Source organism: Lonchura striata, chromosome 5 (assembly GCF_046129695.1).
Source record: "Lonchura striata isolate bLonStr1 chromosome 5, bLonStr1.mat, whole genome shotgun sequence".
Taxonomy (NCBI): Eukaryota; Metazoa; Chordata; class Aves; order Passeriformes; family Estrildidae; genus Lonchura; species Lonchura striata.
In genome coordinates this window covers 24,865,637-24,884,372 of record NC_134607.1, presented here as the reverse complement: position 1 = coordinate 24,884,372, position 18,736 = coordinate 24,865,637, and the positions used below count along the sequence as shown (strand labels likewise).

At 41.6% G+C, this 18,736-nt stretch overlaps 1 protein-coding gene across 1 annotated transcript; it reads right to left on the bottom strand.

Annotated features, from left to right (window-relative positions):
* Nucleotides 1-1,615: 1,615 nt before the first annotated feature.
* Nucleotides 1,616-18,490, bottom strand: XPNPEP3 (X-prolyl aminopeptidase 3). Its single transcript, XM_021552891.2, has 10 exons — nt 18,397-18,490; nt 16,787-16,903; nt 13,980-14,387; nt 12,176-12,378; nt 11,284-11,346; nt 9,819-9,932; nt 7,432-7,517; nt 6,759-6,942; nt 5,179-5,299; nt 1,616-4,360 (listed from the first exon to the last, which is right to left on the bottom strand). The coding sequence occupies exons 1-10, from the start codon at nt 18,455-18,457 to the stop codon at nt 4,194-4,196; spliced, it is 1,524 nt and encodes a 507-aa protein (XP_021408566.2). The 5' UTR covers nt 18,458-18,490; the 3' UTR covers nt 1,616-4,193.
* Between the last annotated feature and the right edge of the window lie 246 nt (nt 18,491-18,736).

Sequence of the window (18,736 nt, the reverse complement as noted above, 5' to 3'; positions counted from 1 at the left end):
TTTATTATTGTATTTATTAAATGCAGTGAATTTTATAGACCCAGTCCTAGAGCCAGTACTGTGACAGTGTCCAAAGGATGATTTTTAATTAAGTGGAGGCTGTACACACATGTAGGGAGCATATTTAACAGATGTGCTGTAATGATGTCAGAATTATAAACTTAAATGCACTTTAGATCTGCATATGAATAAAGAGATGCCTGTACAGGCTTCTGGACAACTCAGTTTGAAAGAAATTTAAAACCATCAATTTATGTGAGTGCAGAGTTTTGCTATCTAATTACATAAAGTATTAAATATCACAATTAAAACATTTTTGTCATTTAACTCCTATAGTTTTTTTTCTAAGCTTAACCCTAACTCTTTTCACCTTATGGTAATTCTCCTCAGAGTAATCACTCAATTTCCACAGCAATAATTTGGATAGCATATAAGAGCATGTAACCTCAGCCTTGCTCCCTCCATCATTATGGAAGATTTTGCCTAGAAACATACTTTTTTTCGTTCCCATTATTTGAAATATGGCACATAATCAATAACGTGGAACTGCATAAAACTTTTTAATATGATAATTATATTGATTTTTAAAGAAATAATTAAACTAACTGTTAAGACCAAGTTCATCAATACAATCTGACTCTTTTGTTCCTCCCTACTGAGTAGGACAAATCAATCAGGGTTATGAAACAGTATAACTAGTTTTCTGGAGCTATTGCACCATTCTGACAACATACTGAATAGCCAGTTTATGCCCTGTTGCTCTCTTCTTGCTCTCCCATTCCCTGGCAACACATCCTTGCAGCTCTAAATCACAACCTTCTCCTGATTTTTCTCTTATTGTATTGTACAGTCCCAAAACTCTCCATCTCCATTCTCTTTACTGTGCTACCTCAGTTTGCTACTTCCTACACCACATCCCTTTGAAAAATAATGAATGCAATTTTAGGAAAGACATACTGTATTTTTCCACATAGAGGTAGAATGCCAAATTGTGCTAAATGTCAAATTTCATTCCACTTCAATGACAGAAGCAAATCTGCAAATTGGTACTTCTGCTCAGACTGTATTTAACACCAGGACTTCACTAGTTCTCTGCAAGGCAAAGCAGTCCCTGGCAGAAGGTGAAGTGGGAAAGCCAAAAGCCTCTCAGGGTTCCTCTGGAAGCAAAGCAGCTTCTCCATAGGGATGGGCTGGCTCTCATTTTCTCTGGTACTCTGATGTCCTTAAGACCTGTGCCACGTGAAATCAAATCTCTCCCCACATGAACTTGTGTATACCTCAATTTCTCTTTCACTCCCTGTGATCCCACTAACGCCCTTATCAAGCAGCTGTCGACTTGTACCACCACTGAGAGCTGCTCCTGCACCCAAGTGGCTGGAGTGAGGACTCTCTTCTGTGGCAGAAGCAGTCAGTCTGGCAGGATGGGATCAGCGCCAGGGGAGATACACCACAGGTATGTGCCATGCTGGCAGCCAGAGAACTAAGCTCTTTAGGGTTTCTTGATTAAGGTTGTATAAAAGGTTCAAGGATTTGATTGTTTGCAAGGGACACTGCAGCGTGAGTGTAGGTCACAGATTATTCATCTCTCCAACAAATGAGAAAAAGCTTTCAAAAATTGAGGTTCATAGGATGGAGGTTTAATACCTTCTGCAAAATGCACCTTTTACATGGAACAAGAGATTCAAACCAGCAGCAGATTATGCTGAAAAAATGGCTGAACACAGCGGATGAATTACAGAATATGCATGGCCTAAATCAGACACAGTCAGCAGTCATAGCAGATCCATTGCTTTCCATTTAGCAGAGTCACAAACACTTCTTTACTAACAGAAAAATTCATTTGCAGTATTCCTAAGATCTATTGGTGTTTACAAGTTGCAGGATTTTCCTGAGAGAAGTACAAATTAGCATGTGCCTACATTGAGCAATGTTATTTCAAATCCAAGACAGGTCACACACAATTTATAAATCTCCCTGAAAAATAATGCTGTTTTTGGAGGTGTATGTATCTATTCAACAGCATACAACTTGGTGGCCTGAGAAATTACTTTCTACAAAATGTTTTATTTTAAAAATAATATGTATATGCATTTTAAAGGCTTATTTACATCAAGTACCATTATTAACTGTGTTAGATGTGTGGGCAGATCAGCTCACACATGTATCTCTCAAATTAATGTTATTTTAAGCTGCTTACATAGTTCCAAAATCCCCAAGATTTGGCCCGGTTGATATGGCTCTAACAGGTGTAATTGGAACAAATGTATTAGAAATCAGAACAACGTCAGAAGTGCTCATCAGGTCTGTGTTCATACTTAGGAAGCCTCCCTTCTAACATTTTACGCTGTAGCTATCACTGCAACAAAGGAGTATTTAACAAGCACTGCCATCAGATATTAGAGGATTCCCTTAAATAGGTGAAACTTGATACACTAAACCTTACAAAAGCATTTTTTTGGTCATGTTTAGAAAATAAAATTATGGCATGACTTGCCTGCTTTTCAGGTGCCAACATTCAAACCCCAGTGCAATGAGAGATGCAAGACACTGCCCACTTAGCCTTCACTAAGTGAAACACAGCAAAAAACAAAAAGAGGGGAAAGAAAAAGGAAAAAAAGAGCAGATTTTGCTAGAGACTACACAGCTACAGAGGTAGAGGTCAAACTCCAGAACCCTGACCACCTTCCTCACTTACTTCTGGCTACATTCACTGTGGGGAATTAGGCCAAACTGGGGACGAGGCAGTGACATTGATAAGAAAGTAAAATGGATTAGGAAGCAGTGACATAGTGGAAATAGACAATCCAGGAAGAGAAGAGAAAGAAAATTTAGAGTAACAGATGAAGAACACTGAAAGCTATCATAAGAAAGGAAGTAAGGTGATGCAACAGCAAGTGTAAATAACAGGAGATGCTCTGATGAGAGGCATTTTTCACACATGTTAAATAGCTGATAGTCTAAGTATTTTGAATAAATAGACAGATGCTGTGCTTGCCTCTAGCAGGTGTATTTACTATGGCATACAATGGCCTGGGTGGTAGGTTGATGTTCAAGGTAGAAAACTCTTCTCTTTACTCTTCATCTAGCCCCAGTAACATTTGCAGCTGCTTCAAAAATATTATCAGAGCACTTTGGGAAAACCCCAAAAGTCAGCTCTTATCATGCTCTCAGAGTTCAGAAAAGAATAATTACTTTTAAATTAATTCCATATAAAAGCCATGTAAATACTTGACACTCGCCATAGGGCAGACTCTTCAAAACCACACTACTGAAGGTGCCAGCACTTACAGCACATAGCAAGCATAAGCCAGAAAAGTGCTGTGACTGTCCCAGAACTGGACACCTCACATCTGGGTGACAACCAACAGCTCACCAGTTGAGGAGTCCAGCATAATCAACAGCCTAGGGTAGAAAGGGACTCAGAGCAGTAAAAAAGGAATGGACCTTTGGGACAAAACGAAGGGAATGTGGAAGACAGCAAGAATAGGTAGGTCTAACTTTCTGAGCCCTATTTGTACTTTTTGAAAATACCAAACACTCCAATAAGCTGAAAGACAAGGTGTTTTTCCCTGCTGCAGGCCTATTTTGCATATGCCTGAACAAGGCCTAAACACATCCTTATATTTAAAATACTAAGAATAAAATACTAAAAGAATCTCCATTGGCTTCAGATACAACCACCTCTCCACCAAACCACCTCCCTGATTACCAGACTCTCTCCTTACATGGTTCTATAAAATTTAAGCTGACACTTTCTTATCCAAAACCAGCATTTATAAAAGCCTCATTTTAAAATAAATCTTGCTGTTGTGAAACTCCTGCCAAGGGAGAAAAAAGGGGGCCTTGGTCTCAGCTGTTGTACCTATGCATCTGGTGGCACTGACAAAATTCAACCCCCCTGCAAGGGCCCCAGAACACATGGATCCACAGAGCAGAGGGATGAATCCACTCCCACATCATACAATAGTTCAACATCAGCACAAATCAGAAGAAAAATGCACACAGAAAAGGTTACTTTGTTTTTTCATTCCTCAGTACCCAAGCCTCTTGCATTCCACTGCCCAGTCCCAGTCTTGGAAACAGCCATCAACTGTCCATGCCTTCCATCACTTGACAACTACAGCCAGCCAAGGGATCTGCATCCCTGCAGGGCTATGTCTCCCAAGGAGAATGAAAGAGGCAGAGAAGGGGCATCATGAGCTGCGGCCACAGATCTGCTCAATGTGGTAGATGTCCTTGGGACAGTCAGCAGACAAGACAAGAGGTGCATCCTCTGTTATCACAACATCATCCTCAATGCGCACACCAATGCCACGAAACCTCTCTGGAGCACGCACATCATCCTCAGGGATATAAATGCCTGAAAGAAGAAAGGGAATTAAAACACACAACACTCACCAGAATACCACCTTTCCCTTACTGCGCCACCAGGAGAGCAGGATTGCACTTTGAGCAACATAACATGTTTGATCCTGAGAATTTTTAATATGGCAAGTTGCTCTCTTTCCTCTCACTCATGGCTGCTGGTGGGCAAAGAAGGGAAAGTGTCCCTCTGTGCCTCCAGATATCAGCACATTAATAAAAACTTCCATAGCTACACCTGGCCTTTTCACACTTCTTCCTCTTGATTTACATTCACAATGATGAATTTAACAATGTTCTGAATAGAGAGAGAAGAGGCAAGCATTAAATATAAGTTTCCAGCTGACAGCTCCAAATCTAGTGACAAGGAGAAAGAAAGATTCCTCACAGTATGCCTAATTTGCAAAGCTAAGTTGTGAATCCCTGTAGTTGTAGTTGCAGACTGCAATGCTTGAGACACTCCCAGTGACTGGTAGAAGTTTAGTAGCAGGAACACAGAATGCAGCATAAGTGAAACAACCCTGATTTTTGCACTGCAGTTCACCTATGCTGCACAGCCTGAGCTCTACACTACTCTGCTTCCTGAGTTTACTCCCACTACATGTTACCTTGGCTATGTTTGGGAAGGAAATAGGTTTTTCTAATACTGTAATGACTTTGGGAGGGGAATAACTTAAGGCTTTCCAATACTGCTACAGTTTCCAGCTTCACCAGGAAGGATGTGAATGCTTTGGTCTGCAGGACCAGCTAACTATTGAAATGCAATACTGTTACCCTCAGTGTTACATGTTTTTGTCCACTATTGACTGCTTTTACCTGGTTCAATGGTTATCACCATGCCTGGCTGGAACGGGAGTGATCGGGATATATCTGGGGTATCATGAACATCCATGCCCAAGTAATGGCCCACATGATGAGGGCAGTATTTTCGAACAGCCTAAGAGAAGACAGAACAAGTGTCACAGAGGCAATTAAAGGCAGTTAAGCACAACCCAACTTGTTCCAATACAAAAGATAGGGAAAAGAGACAGAATAGTTATGTATTCAACTAGCAGTCTTACTGCCATGCCTAGGTCACCAGGGCTTGCCTTCCATTTACTAGAACTGGATGGCCTTTAACCCCCACCAGTACCAGGTGCCTATTATGAGTACATTGCAGATTGCCTTTCCCCTGCACTGAAAAGAACAGTCCAAAGCCATCACCATCTCAGCATGGTGTCAATTTTCAAATCGCTGAGTTTTGCTGCCCAACCCTTCCCATCCCTTAAACATCCAAACCCTGCACGACTCCCATCAGCAGACCTTCACAACTGACTGCAGTGGGTACAGCTGCTCTGGGCTGTGAAAGTGGTCTCCTGCGCACAACAGAGCAAATGCTGTGCCGATTTCATTCGGTGGATATACCATTATTTTAATGCACCTCTACAAGGCAAGGACACCTCCCCACACACCATCCTAATCTCCCTCCCTCTAAAGCGGGAATCAGCGAGAACTCCTCCCTGCTCCAGGGGACTGAGCTGCAGGCGCTGTCCCGTCCGGCTGTGCTTCCACCTGCCGGAAGAATCCGGCACGACACCCTCCGTCCGCCGGCGGCAGCCAGGGCTGCCATGGCACCGGCACCGCGCGCTACTAAACCCGGCAGGAACCTGTCCGACTGCCAAAAGCCGTAGTGCCGTCACCTGGTTCCGCCATCTTTGCAGCACTGGCATCAGCAATCATGCAGCTCTGCAGTGAGAGCGACCGGATAAACTTCAACTGAAAACCAATCCTATTTTATCTGCAGGTTCAGCTCTAAGGCAGACCAGTTTCCCAGTCTTGTTCACCAGGTAGCTCTGTGAGTCCCAGTACTGACACAAAATGGTGCAGAAGGGGCAGCAGGTGGAATGACTGAGAATAGGCTACACCTTTTGGTGGCACTGCAGATTTATGTGATGTTAAACAGACCACAAAAGTATAAATAACTGCCTGCAGTCAAGCGTGGACCAGAATCTTGTGTTAGTGCCCAGAGTTCCCTTCAAACTCTAAAGCTGTTTCTGCACTGATAAGTAGTGCAGAGCAATGGCAATGTATCTGCAGAGTGAAACGGCAAGAGCCAAGGAACAAATATTCATACTATGTGCATATAAGACTGGGGATTACTTCATACCAAATTGTGCAGCAAATGGTTCAATCACATCTTGGAGTTTAGCCCTGTCTCAGAGAAATTAATTCCCGTGCTGAGACCAGCCCACAATATGAATGAAAGGACCATGTAGCAGCAATTAGAAGAGACATCCTGAAAACACATTCCTGACCCAAATTAAAGCTCTAAAATTACCCAAGGATAAAACAATCAGGATTAACAGGAGTAAACTAGAATAAACATGGGTAAATTAGAGTAAAAAAAATTGAAGTACCTTGAAGAAATGGCTGTCAGTGATGCTACTCTCCAGGACACCCAAGTCTTTCAGTTTCTGTCCAATAAGGCTCAGCATGAGGCTGTAGATATTTTCCAGACTCATGCCAGGGGAGCAGAGGCTCAAGCAGGACTTCTGGATATCCAGGACAGCTTGATACAGTTCTGCTTGGGGTTTGGTGAACCTGAAGGCCATTGAGTAAAGGAATATCTCTCAACTAAATCTCTGTCTCCAAAAGAAAAGAGGTTCTGTCCCCAGAACCTATTCTGCGTACAGATTCAGTCAAGAATGGAGCAGGGGAAAACCAGAAAGCAAAGCAACTGTCTCTTTCTATGAAAGGCCACACCAGAAAATTCACAACTGGCAGAGCTACATACACATCAACTGAAACTCCTGTTTTCTTACACACAACTGGAGTCAGCCACAGCTGAATGTACAAAACCCCTCTCTGCACATTAAGCATGCTGTAATATCTGAAAATAGCATAATCACATATATTCATGCAGTAATTAATGAGGCAGTGGGGAATACAGCTGAATGATTACTTTATATTATTTGATTACTCTGAAACAGCACGGAATGGGACATGGTAAAACGATGACTAAACACACACTCAATCCATCAATTATTTAAGAAGTTATCAAAATTCTTCAAAAAATTTACTGCAGCATACCTTCCATTGACAGGCCAGGTACGTGTGATATCACTCACATAGCAGGAAAATTCACATCCACCATCTAGCAAGACCAGTTCACCATCCTGGAGAATAACAGGTAAGAATGCTCTGTGGATCAGTCCAGCTATTAATTGATTTTTCTATTTGACAGCAGGAAAGGAGGTTATGCCTCTATTTTCACAATGCAGTGGCAGAAAAGTGAATTCCTTTTGCAGAGTAATACCCCAGGTACTACTGTTTATAAAAAGGCTATTCCAGCTGGATTGTTGCTCTGTAAGGTAGTCTCTTACTGTTATGCTTATATACTGTCTGAACTTTTAAGATTAAGATTTTGGAGGGAAAAAAAGGCATTTGCATTTAACTATTCTGCTCTCTGAGACAAGTCCTATTCACACCTGGATTGCTTACTCCAGCAAATTATGCCTATGACTCCTTTAACTAGAAGTTGTCAGCTATAGCGACTGAAACAGAGGGGGCTTGCAGCAAAAGCATAGGATTTCTGAGCCCCCCACATGATCAGTAACAGCTACAAATTTACCCTTGTCATAGGATATGAGGACCCAGCAAAATCACTTTGTATCACAAAATCTGACATGTACATCATTGCTGTAAATGCACTGGTGAATAGCTTGTACAACCTTCCCTTTCTCTTCTAGAACTTTCTTGACTGTTGCAACATATCTTTCTGGATCTATCTGGTGATGAAGAAAACTTTTTTGGAGATGTGAATCTCCAATTCACTTCAGCAAAGCTGTTCCATATCAATGACTACACATCTCCCAAAAAATCACATAGAAGAAAGACAAAAGGCTAGGAACAAAACCACTGCCTTGCTTTCTCTTCTTAAAGGGATTAACAACAAATAGAGCAGTAAGATGTTAAAAAAGCTTGGAGTAAATTCTCTGCAGATTTACACTACATGTACATTCACAGATCCATGACTGTGCCAGCAGACATGATGTGGAATGACAAGGCGTAATTGCAGCACGTTAAGGGAAAGATTAAAGCAACAAAATGTCATGGCTAGTGCTACTTCCAGTGCTAGCTGCTATCATTATGTACAGTTAAGTGACACAGACATACAGTGGACAAACCAGCAGTGAGCAGACCTCACTATCCCACCGAACAGACAGGCCATTAACTATCCATTTAAATTGTAATTTTAAACTTTTTCAGAATAACTGGTTGAATTCTTTAAGGCAAATCTGAAATTACAGCACCTGCCATCTTACAAGCAATTAAACAAGCTAAGTAACAATTTATTAAGGGAATTCAGCCTGTGGTTTGATTGTCCAGTAAATGCCTTATGCTGTGCTTGTCCTCTTTCTTTAAAGCAGAGCCCTCAAGTAAACAACTGAATGAAACATTCAGACACCTCCTAAATTAGACACTTTGTTAGCCTATTTGGAAACAAGATCTGTAGGAAGCAGCACACAAAGGAAGAGTCAAGTTTAAGGGTTTAATCTTCTACTTAATAGTTTTGGAAAAAAAATAAGTGACAGTCATTTAACTGAACAACTCTAACAGAAGCAACTGGAGTTACAGCAGCACGCCTGACCTTGGATGACGGAACAACAAAGGAAGCTTCTTCCTGCCAAAAGCAGCCTGTCATATCTTTTGTACATTTGTCTCTGCACATCATTTCAAGGTCTGTGAGAGCCCCAGCTTCAAGAAAAGACAATGCTAGTGGGAAAGTTTCATTCTGCATTAAGACAGAGGAAAAATATGCTCCTCTGAAAAGTAAATAGTGAGCAGAGCAGTGAGAGAATACTGCTCCTGAAAATACTTATCTGAATCTAAAGACCTATTGTCAGGAAAGTTGGAGAGGGTTCAATTCAATGAGAATCTTCAAAATAAGACAAAACACGCCACTCTTCCACCTCTTGACATTTAATACTGATCCATTCCCTACTTGTTCCCCTTCCCTGCTTTGCTGGACTACATGGAACCAAAATGCTTTTCAGCTTCAGCAGAGCAGGAATGCACTTTGCCCTTATATTGCAAAGCAAGGCCAAGGAATACAAGTGACAGCAGAAGATCCCCCTTGGGCCTTTGCCCTGCCTTCGACAATGGCTCCCCTATTTTGTGAGGCCCCCAGCACTGCAAGCTGCTGTGAGAGCAGACATGTGCACTGAATTATCTGCAACCCTGTTTGCAAGTCCTTGCACTGTTCAGAAAATACTGCAGTAAGAACTGAGAAAAAAGAAAGACAAGTTGAATCTGCCATTGACAGTAAAGTGAACCAAGGCAGGATTCTTTTCCCTTGCTGACTTGAAAAATATATATTTAAGTGCTTTGATCTGTTCAGTAAAAACAAGCAGCTAGGGAACATATATCTGTATCACAGCACTGCATTTTAAGTTACTGGACAGCACAACGGTTACCTTGATGAGCTGATTATTCTTCACATAGTGCAAAGTGTTTGATCTGTTGCCACCAGCAACAACAGGGGGGTATGCCAAGATGTCAGCACCACGAGCCCGGCACTCGAATTCAAACTGGAGTAACAATACAGAGAAGAGGAAACCATTAGTGCTGATTCAGGTGATTAACTGCCCTAGAACCACAACAATTCTTGTCCTACAACTGTTTTCTTAATTCGTACAATACAAAGTGAAACTGGAAAGTGAGTTGACTAAATGAAAGCAGTCTTAAATATTTTTCAAGGACTCTGGAGAAAAAGAAATACAGTTTTTCAAGAATTTTTCAAGCCTTTACCGGATCTCCAGGAAGCTCTTTCTGGTACACACTGCTCAATACAGTCTCAAACATTCACTACATTGGCATATATTCAATGAGGATATATGAAGATTTGTTCTTATATAAAGTAATGCTCTTATTTGCCATACAACTTTGCGAAATTTGAAAGATCCTATATGTCAGCATGACAACAGTCATGGTTTGCTTCTGTCTTTTAAAATTGCAAAGTACTAGCATATTTACAGCAGTATCTATTTTTCGTGACTGTTTAAACTAAGAAGGTTTGAAAGTATGCACTATTGATGTTTGAGAGGATAGATGAAAAAAGCACCATAAGTCTCAAGACCTTTACCTTTCTTGAACGATGAAGCTGATGAAAGCATGGAAATGAATACATTTATATCTATAAAGACCCTCAACAAGTTAATAGCATGTCTTTTCTATGGCTATCAAAATCACATGGGACAGAATACTCCAGGATGCCTACATGGAGCAAAGGTTTTACTATGCTGGTCTGGACTGAAAAACTGACCTGTAAAATACACTTAATGAAAGTATTTTTTTCAACTCAGTACTGCCAGTGCCATGTCAGCATAGGCCCATCCATGTAGTAACAGAGGGTCAAATCCTGCTGATGTTTCTTGAACAGGCATCTCACTGCAATTCCTTGCAAAATTCCTTACCAATAAGTGCAGGCCAATTAGTCCTTGTTTTCTAACTGAGAAGCATCTAAACAGCTTCAAGATGGCTGTGGTAATCTGATGTAGTAAGAGGCCAGAGGCAAGAGAAGCAGGCTTTACAGACAGGTGTTATAACCACTTAAATTTTGTACAACAGACCTGTATTATAGAATAAAGTGAAAACTTTACCTCCAATTGTTCAGCAGGTTTTGCATTTCAATACAGTACAAAAAGACATCAACAGAGAGAAACTTAGACAAATGCTACACTCTTGAAATAAGGGTACGGGAAGTACAGCTGAAGAATTCCTCACACTGACTCTTTTGCATGTCCAAGGAACCACAAGGGTTGGGTGAATAAATGTGCTGCAGTGGGAGACATGTGATAAAGAGACCTGACATTTCTGGTTTCCTGGAAGGCTAACCGACATCCAGCCCTTCCATTTCACTTCCAGCTACAAAGTACTCACTTTTGCATACAGAAAGGCTTCATCCACGGGGGATTTACTGGCAAACATTGTCTCTGTGAAAGCCTATGAAAAAGAAAGGACCTTTAGTTAGCAAAGGAGCCTGAACTGGTGTTTTTTTCACCTCTTGTCTCTTGAGGAAGGCCCAAAATCAGCTGGACCAGAACCAGAGGGTTTCACCACTTTGGTGAAAGTGCTGTCAAGACTAGAACCAATTAAGATGTATCCCCTATGAAACTGTATTTAGGGGATGACTGACTCCAGTTTTTGGGGAAAAAAAAAAAATTAGATGATTGAGGCTGATCCCATGGTTTGGCATTTTAGAAGTTGTCTCACCTGTGGATTCCCTCAGGTCTAATAGGATTGCCTTATGCAGCTTTTCCTTCAGAGGACAACCTGTACCTCTCTTTTCTACTTTGCTATCTATTTTAATAATATTTACGAAAATGTAACTGCATTTGAGGTATCTGTCAGATTTGTTTACAAGTGGCCAATGAGTTCAAAAGGTATCTGAGGGTAAAGGGGGAATGCAAACACACACATAGGAAACATCTTCATACAAATCCCATTTCCTCAAAATAAAAATAATAGATGGGAAATAAAATTATTTTGGAAAGCAGAGAGGAAGCTGGGAAGACAGTGAAAAGACTGGCCTTTGCTTTTAAACAAAGTCTAACACCTGCTGGCTTTTCTTCACTAGAGTTATGCTAATTGAGAGAACCTGGAAGTCCAAGCAGTCTTCCAGTTTCCCCTTGTCCTGTGGAGGAAGCCAAGGCCAGCCAGTGGTTGAGACAGAGCAGTTCAATAACAGGTTAGTCCAAAGCTCTCCTTCCAACTCATGTCACCTTACCAAGGGAATGCACTGTTTCATTAGGAGAGCACACAACCCCATTACCTCTGCTGTCACCCGGCCAGCTATCTTCATCCTCTCAATCTCTGCAGGGGATTTGATCAGCCGAAGGTTTTGCACAAGATGTCGAATGGCCTGGATGTGGTTTTTGCTCCGAGCTTTTACCTCAGCCAGGGGTTGCATGTAGTCAGAGTGCAGCTCTGCATGCACTGGTTTTCTCAAGTCATACCAAACCATGTTGGACTCACCTGGAATACAAAACAAAAGTTGACACAGACTAAAATAAATGCAGAAATGTCCTCCCCATACTAAACTAACTTACTCCTCCTAAACTAGATCTGTTGCTGTATTTGAGAAAAATAATTTTCTCTGAATTTACATTGACAGATTATATACACACTTTCACTGTCACAGAATACCAACAATCTATTCTAAATTTGGAAGATTACCAATTCACAGCATATAGATTGGACAAATCCCCAGTTTTGGGCTAATAATGGGGTTTACAACCATCACTGAATAGATTTCCCATTGGAAAGCACTTCACCTTTTTGCTTGGAATCAAGATCATTATCAACACCTCAGAACACTTGGGGAAACAACTGCTTATTTCAGCCATTCAAAGAAAATGAGCTTACTGAGAACAGACACACTCACAGTGGAAATTTACTCAGAACATCAGTTAACACCAACGTTCTCCTCATGGAACATCTTTCATGCAAATGAGTAGAAAAGCCATGATGAGTCACTGCTGATGTCCACCAAGGCCCTCCTTCTCTGGTGAAAGTAACTATTAGCAGGTGATTACAGACAGAGTCAAAGAAACTGGGCATTCATTGAAGAGTATTGCTCTTAGCTGACTTACAACTTTTCATGGACCTCTCCCCCACAGAATAAAAAACTTCTGACTCCATTTAATTTTGATATTCTAAACTTCCATGAGTGATCTACAACCTAAGAGGTTCCAATCCATGTCATGTGATAATTTAATTCAGTGTTCCCTTTGTTTTTAAATTAAGAAAACTAGCAGTTAATCATAGTCATCCTCTGTGCTTTCCCCAACTATACACATCTCATACATTGTCTTGTTTTCTCTTTTTCAAGCTGAGTAGGTTTGTTCAGCCTGTATCTCACACAGATTTCATGCTTTCTTTGATCATCCTTTGCCCTGTGACTTACCCATTTTCAAGACATCATTTTTTGAAACAAAATAACTCATTCCAATGTGGTATTTAATACTCCAGAATTCTCTCCCTCTGGTTGTGTGACCCCTCCAAAGTAACATTTGCCCTTATTATATTGTCATGAGCCTTCTTCAGCTTTATTTTATAATGCATTTAAGTTCCCCATGGATTATAACTTTTGAGGTTACATAGTGATGGGAGATACAAAAGAATATTTCTAAAGGACAGCAATGTTCGTATTTTACAGGCAGGTCATCATCTAGCTAATGTGAGTGGACTAACAAGGTCCCTGTGTGAATTGCTTTCCAAGTCTACTATGAATAAAAAGTGTTCAAGTTTCCTGTATGTCATTTAGTTTTAACTCTGTCAGCAAAAAGATATGACTAAAACAGAAGCATGGTCTTGCTTATCCTGTTCCTTAATATATGCAGACTAGCATTCACATGGATATACAAGAAAGTCAGAAATTTTCAAAACTACATACCCATTGGTGGCCCTCAAAGAGCTAACACAAACTTCCAACTGCCTTTGCCACAGCTACTCTCCTTGCCCCTCCCCAAGTTCATTTTAGTTTCAAAGTGATGTCATAGACCACCTCCCAAACCTGAACCATTCAGACTCTGCAAACCACATCCTCATCTCATTTCCTCTCTAGTTTTTGTTACCTTTCAGCTTGGCCACCAAGTGCCTGAACTCCTCAATGGTGTAAGCTTCATCTACTCCTGTGAGAGCAATTGCCCCATCTGGGCCTGATCTGGGCCCATCCCACAGCTCTCGATTTGGATCCCTCCGGGGCACAAAAAGTATGGATTTGTGAGATGGCAGCGCTTTGCCAGGAATGCTCTGCAGCACCAGGATGCTGTCAGGCTCCTGAAACCCACAGAGGTATAGGAAATTAGTGTCCTGGTGAAAAGTATAGGGGATGTCATTGCTCATGTAGTACATGGGGTTGGACAGCAGAATCACTGTGTGGTCCAAACCATCCACGCTTTGGGCTTCCTTCTGGATCAACACCATCAGTTTGTGTCGGCGAAGAGCATATTCCACTTGTGACAATCCTGGGGTTACCTCTCCTGTGAATACAAAACAAATCAGATGGAGAAATTCAAGGTTCTAAGGGTATTTTACTAGTCACATGCCTGATTTCCTGCCTACTCCCTGATGCCTTACATGTGCATGCCTTCTTAGAAACCCCTCCCAAGCCTTCCCCTTGCTCCTCTTCAGCTTCCCATCCCTACAGCACATCCTCATTTAGGCTGCTTCTCCATCATGCAAAGAGACATTGGTTCTAACCAATTGGATGCTGTGTTATTTCTGTGCAAAGGTAGAAATGACAAAACCTGATAGATTTAGACAAACATTCAAATGTTTGCAGAGAACGTGAAAAAAAAAAAAAGAAGAAGGGGCAAGGCAAACTGAACTTTGACCACTAAAAACTGATGGGTTTTACAGCATGGACATTGAACAGAAGATTGCCTCCTGAGGTTGAGCATTAATTTCCTTAGACACAGCTAGAATGTTTGTTCAAATACACACTAAGTCAACTCATAAAATGACTATTTCTAAACCACAAGGGACAGATTGAGTGTCAGAGATTCTAGGAGATCAGGCAGAAACACAGAGGTTACAGAGTCTAACCAGTCACAAGATTCCAGGCAGAAACAAACCATGGACAGCAGGCTGCCATCAGACTCCTGGTTAAGGGAAGGGATCTTCTCCAGGGCATATGTAGCTTTTGTCAGTATTTAACAATTCCAATTTCCGAAGTTAAATACTGTATTTCTAATAATACCAACTAAGCAAATGATCTCTCAGATCAAGGTACTCTTTCAACTGCTCCAGTTGCAAAAGACATGAAGTACAGCAATCAAGATACTCACCAAAACGGGACTGAACTTCAAAGGACAACCAGCAACCGCTGAAGTATGTATTTTTTAAATTGTGAGACTCCCTAATTATGATCTAAATTAATATAAGAGCCTTAACCAGTACTTTGGCTAATACCCTACCTTAAGATAGGTTGAATTTTGATACTGTTTGTTAACTTTCCACTTTCATAATATTTTCTTCCTCTTTCATGTATTATACAGTGGCAATTCTAGAACAAAAATTGACATTTGACTTGTACTGTAAGTAGATTCTTGCATGAGGGCAGTGGGAGGGGAAAGTTCTATTTGAATTATTTTTCCACCTTTTTGATTATATCCTCAATATCTATTAGATGTAATAGTCTTTAAAAAGAACCATAGAAACCCAAAAACCCCACCACATTTATTTTACTCTGTGAATGTAGAAATTACAAAGAACAGAGAAACTGTTTTAATGCAATCTGGCCTCACAATTCCACAAAGTCATACTGCAAATTTCCTATGCTCCACTGCATTCCAGTCAGCAACTGTGAGGCCTGGAAATTTTCTTTGTATTAAAGGCATTTGCTTTTTAAAACAGTAATTGTGATAAAACAGTGCCATAATATTTTAAGGAAACCATCTCTAATTTATTAAATGGAAAAATACTTTTGATAGTCAGAATTAACTTCCAGTGGTTCAGCTACACTTTAAGGAGTCAGCCTCGTTTATTGTGAGCTGTCAATGAGTGCCCTAAGCAACCTGATCTAATGCTGAAGTTAGCCAGCTTTGAGCACAGGGGGAACCTGTGCACTGAGGTTCCTTCTGACCTGAATTATTCTACAATTCAATACAGGTGTGTGTGTGTGTATATATACATATATACATATATATGCACACATACACACACGTAGTCATCTGTTCTCTCTTTATACCCATGTATGGAAGAACACAGAATGTTTTTCTAGACATATTCCTGAATATAATTTTGCTGCAATTTTTTTGTTTTTTAGATTTAATTGTGATGATCTTATGTCTACATGCTCATTTTCATGAATCTCAAAAAAAATGCACAACCTCAGTTTCTATCACTGCTGTCTAACTTCCAGTCACAAGCTTCTTTTTCTCCTTCTTCTCATATTGAATACTCCTCTTAACATGGCACATTCTTTAGACAAGTGGCATTCATCTATCAGTATCCCTCGCCATTCATCTTTGCTGAACTGCACTTTTGTTTTGTGACTCACAAGAAATGGGATATGAACCATTCTGACCATTCAGCTTGCACAAAAGACTCCCTCTTAATAAAAACCGTATTTATTTGCAGGACATCCAGTCCAAAAAATATCACTGCCACAAAAGGTCTGCAGCACCCAAGTAAACAACCTTGAGGACATCATGAGAAAAAAGAAAGAAGCTATGAAAACATCACATGTGAAGCCTATTTTTGGAATCAGTATCATCTCAGACAAGGAAATTATCTATTAAATATAATTACTGACTAATGAAGGTAGTCATAAACACCTGAAACCACAGACAACTCTATGATGCAGCAAATCAATACACTCAGAAAAATGGAGACAAGAAAATATCAATGACTGGTTCACAGAGGGCCCAAACCTCACCTGGTTTGAGCAGATGTGGGTGTGTGAAGGGGCTGGGCTGGCCCAAATAACGGTTTGGAATCTTCTTCTGCTGAGCAGGTTGGATGGAAAATCTTCGGAGAGCACATGACTTGCAAACTAGAGGAAAAGAAATGCACCATGTCACGGTAAAAAAAAAAACTTTCCAGCTAGGAAACTGGAGAACTGTGGTCTAGTCATCAGACTCTTAGCAGCATTCCTTCACTTACATGACATAAATATCCCTCCTTAACTTCTCCATTTGCTATGCATCACAATAGTTTATGAAACAATGTGCACACAACTCAACTGACAATCAAATATTCATAGAACCGATAGAAACAAATATGTACAAAACCTGACAATCCAGCTACAAAACCCAGGAAGCTCTGTTGGTTTGCACATCCCAATTCATAAAAATGGTGTTCATGATGCACTCAGCACTCTCCCTCCCTTGATTCCCTCAAACATCACAGGACTCCAAGCATGACACTTGTATATTGTCTCTTCTTGACTATGTCTTCAAAAAATTTCTCTCATCTGGAACAATTATACAGTTTTCAAGGCTTTTCCTGTTCTGTTTTTTACTAATAACGCTGGAAAGAAACCATCAAATAAGGCAGGTTTACACAGGAATGTGATTTTCTTTTCCTGTCTGGAGGATACCTCAGAGTCCCTGTTTGAGTATTGACCTTCCCTGGCAGCAGCATTGGCCAAACGGAACCGTTATGAATCCCACTTCCAAACCCACACACAGACAAAGAAGGTAAGTTTTAAAAACAACTACAAGTATGCATTTGTGAGCTGGGAATGGGCACGATAAAATCTAAAATTAAAAATTGTCAGAAACTTTAGAATTCTGTCACAGCCTTTTGCAGCTGAAGAAGTGTTTGTGCCTGAATACAACTCATCCAGACCTGTAGGAAGGAGACGGCAGTCAGAAGGTAAACATCTATTTGACGTTTTGGAAAGTGGTTGCTCTTTATGTTACTTACCATGTGCCTACTAGAAAAACAATTTGTGCTGCCATTCTTAGAACAAATACTTCTAACTCTTCACCAGCATAAGCAAGGATAACACAAGAAAACATCTGCCTTTCAGGTAGCTGAGAGGCCGAGGCTTACAGCAAAACATACAGACCATGGATTTGCTGCGGGAGTCAGTGTGATTAGCCTCTAACTGAAGATCATTTATGCATGACAACCAATAGTAATAACATGAAGCGTTCACTATGTGATGCTTGACTGGAGACCCGGGCGGTGAAATGTAACTGCAGTTTTTTTGTGCAGTCTAGTTTAAAATGGGTATTTCTACTGTTGTTCTCCACGTACACAGCAGACAAACAGGACAGCTCGCAAGGAGACGGACACAGCGGGCATTAAATAAAGCAACACCTTGAAGTCAGCGAGCAGCTTTCTATCGTTGTTTTATTGCTCAAATTACTGCCTGTTCCTCCCTAGGATTGAGCTCTGACCGGGACTGCCACTGCGCCGCTGGGGAGAGCCGCTTTCCTCGACCCGAGAAGCGAAAGCGGGGCTGTAATCTGCGATACCGCGTGCCGCTACCGGAGCCGCGGGCGGCGTTAAGAGCGTGGTGGAGGAGAGGTGTCTGACCTGCGGCGCCGCGCCAGCCCCGGGCCGCCAGGACAAGCCCCTGCAGCGGGAGACGCGACATGGCGGGGCCTCCCTGCGCCACGGCGCCGCGCGCTGACACCATCCCCGCGCGCGGCCCGCCGCCAATGAGCGCCCCGCGCCGCCTGCCCCGCCCGCCAGCGCGGGCTGGCGCCAACAGCGCGGGGCCGCGCGCGGCTGCCGCTCCCACAACGCCTCCCCCACTACGCCGCGGAGGCCCGCGGCAATGACTGGCGTGGGCGGGGGCGGGGCCTCGGAATGGGATCGGCAGGGCGGGCTGGAAGGTTCCGCGGCGCCGCGTGACGTTTGCGGGCGGGAGGGA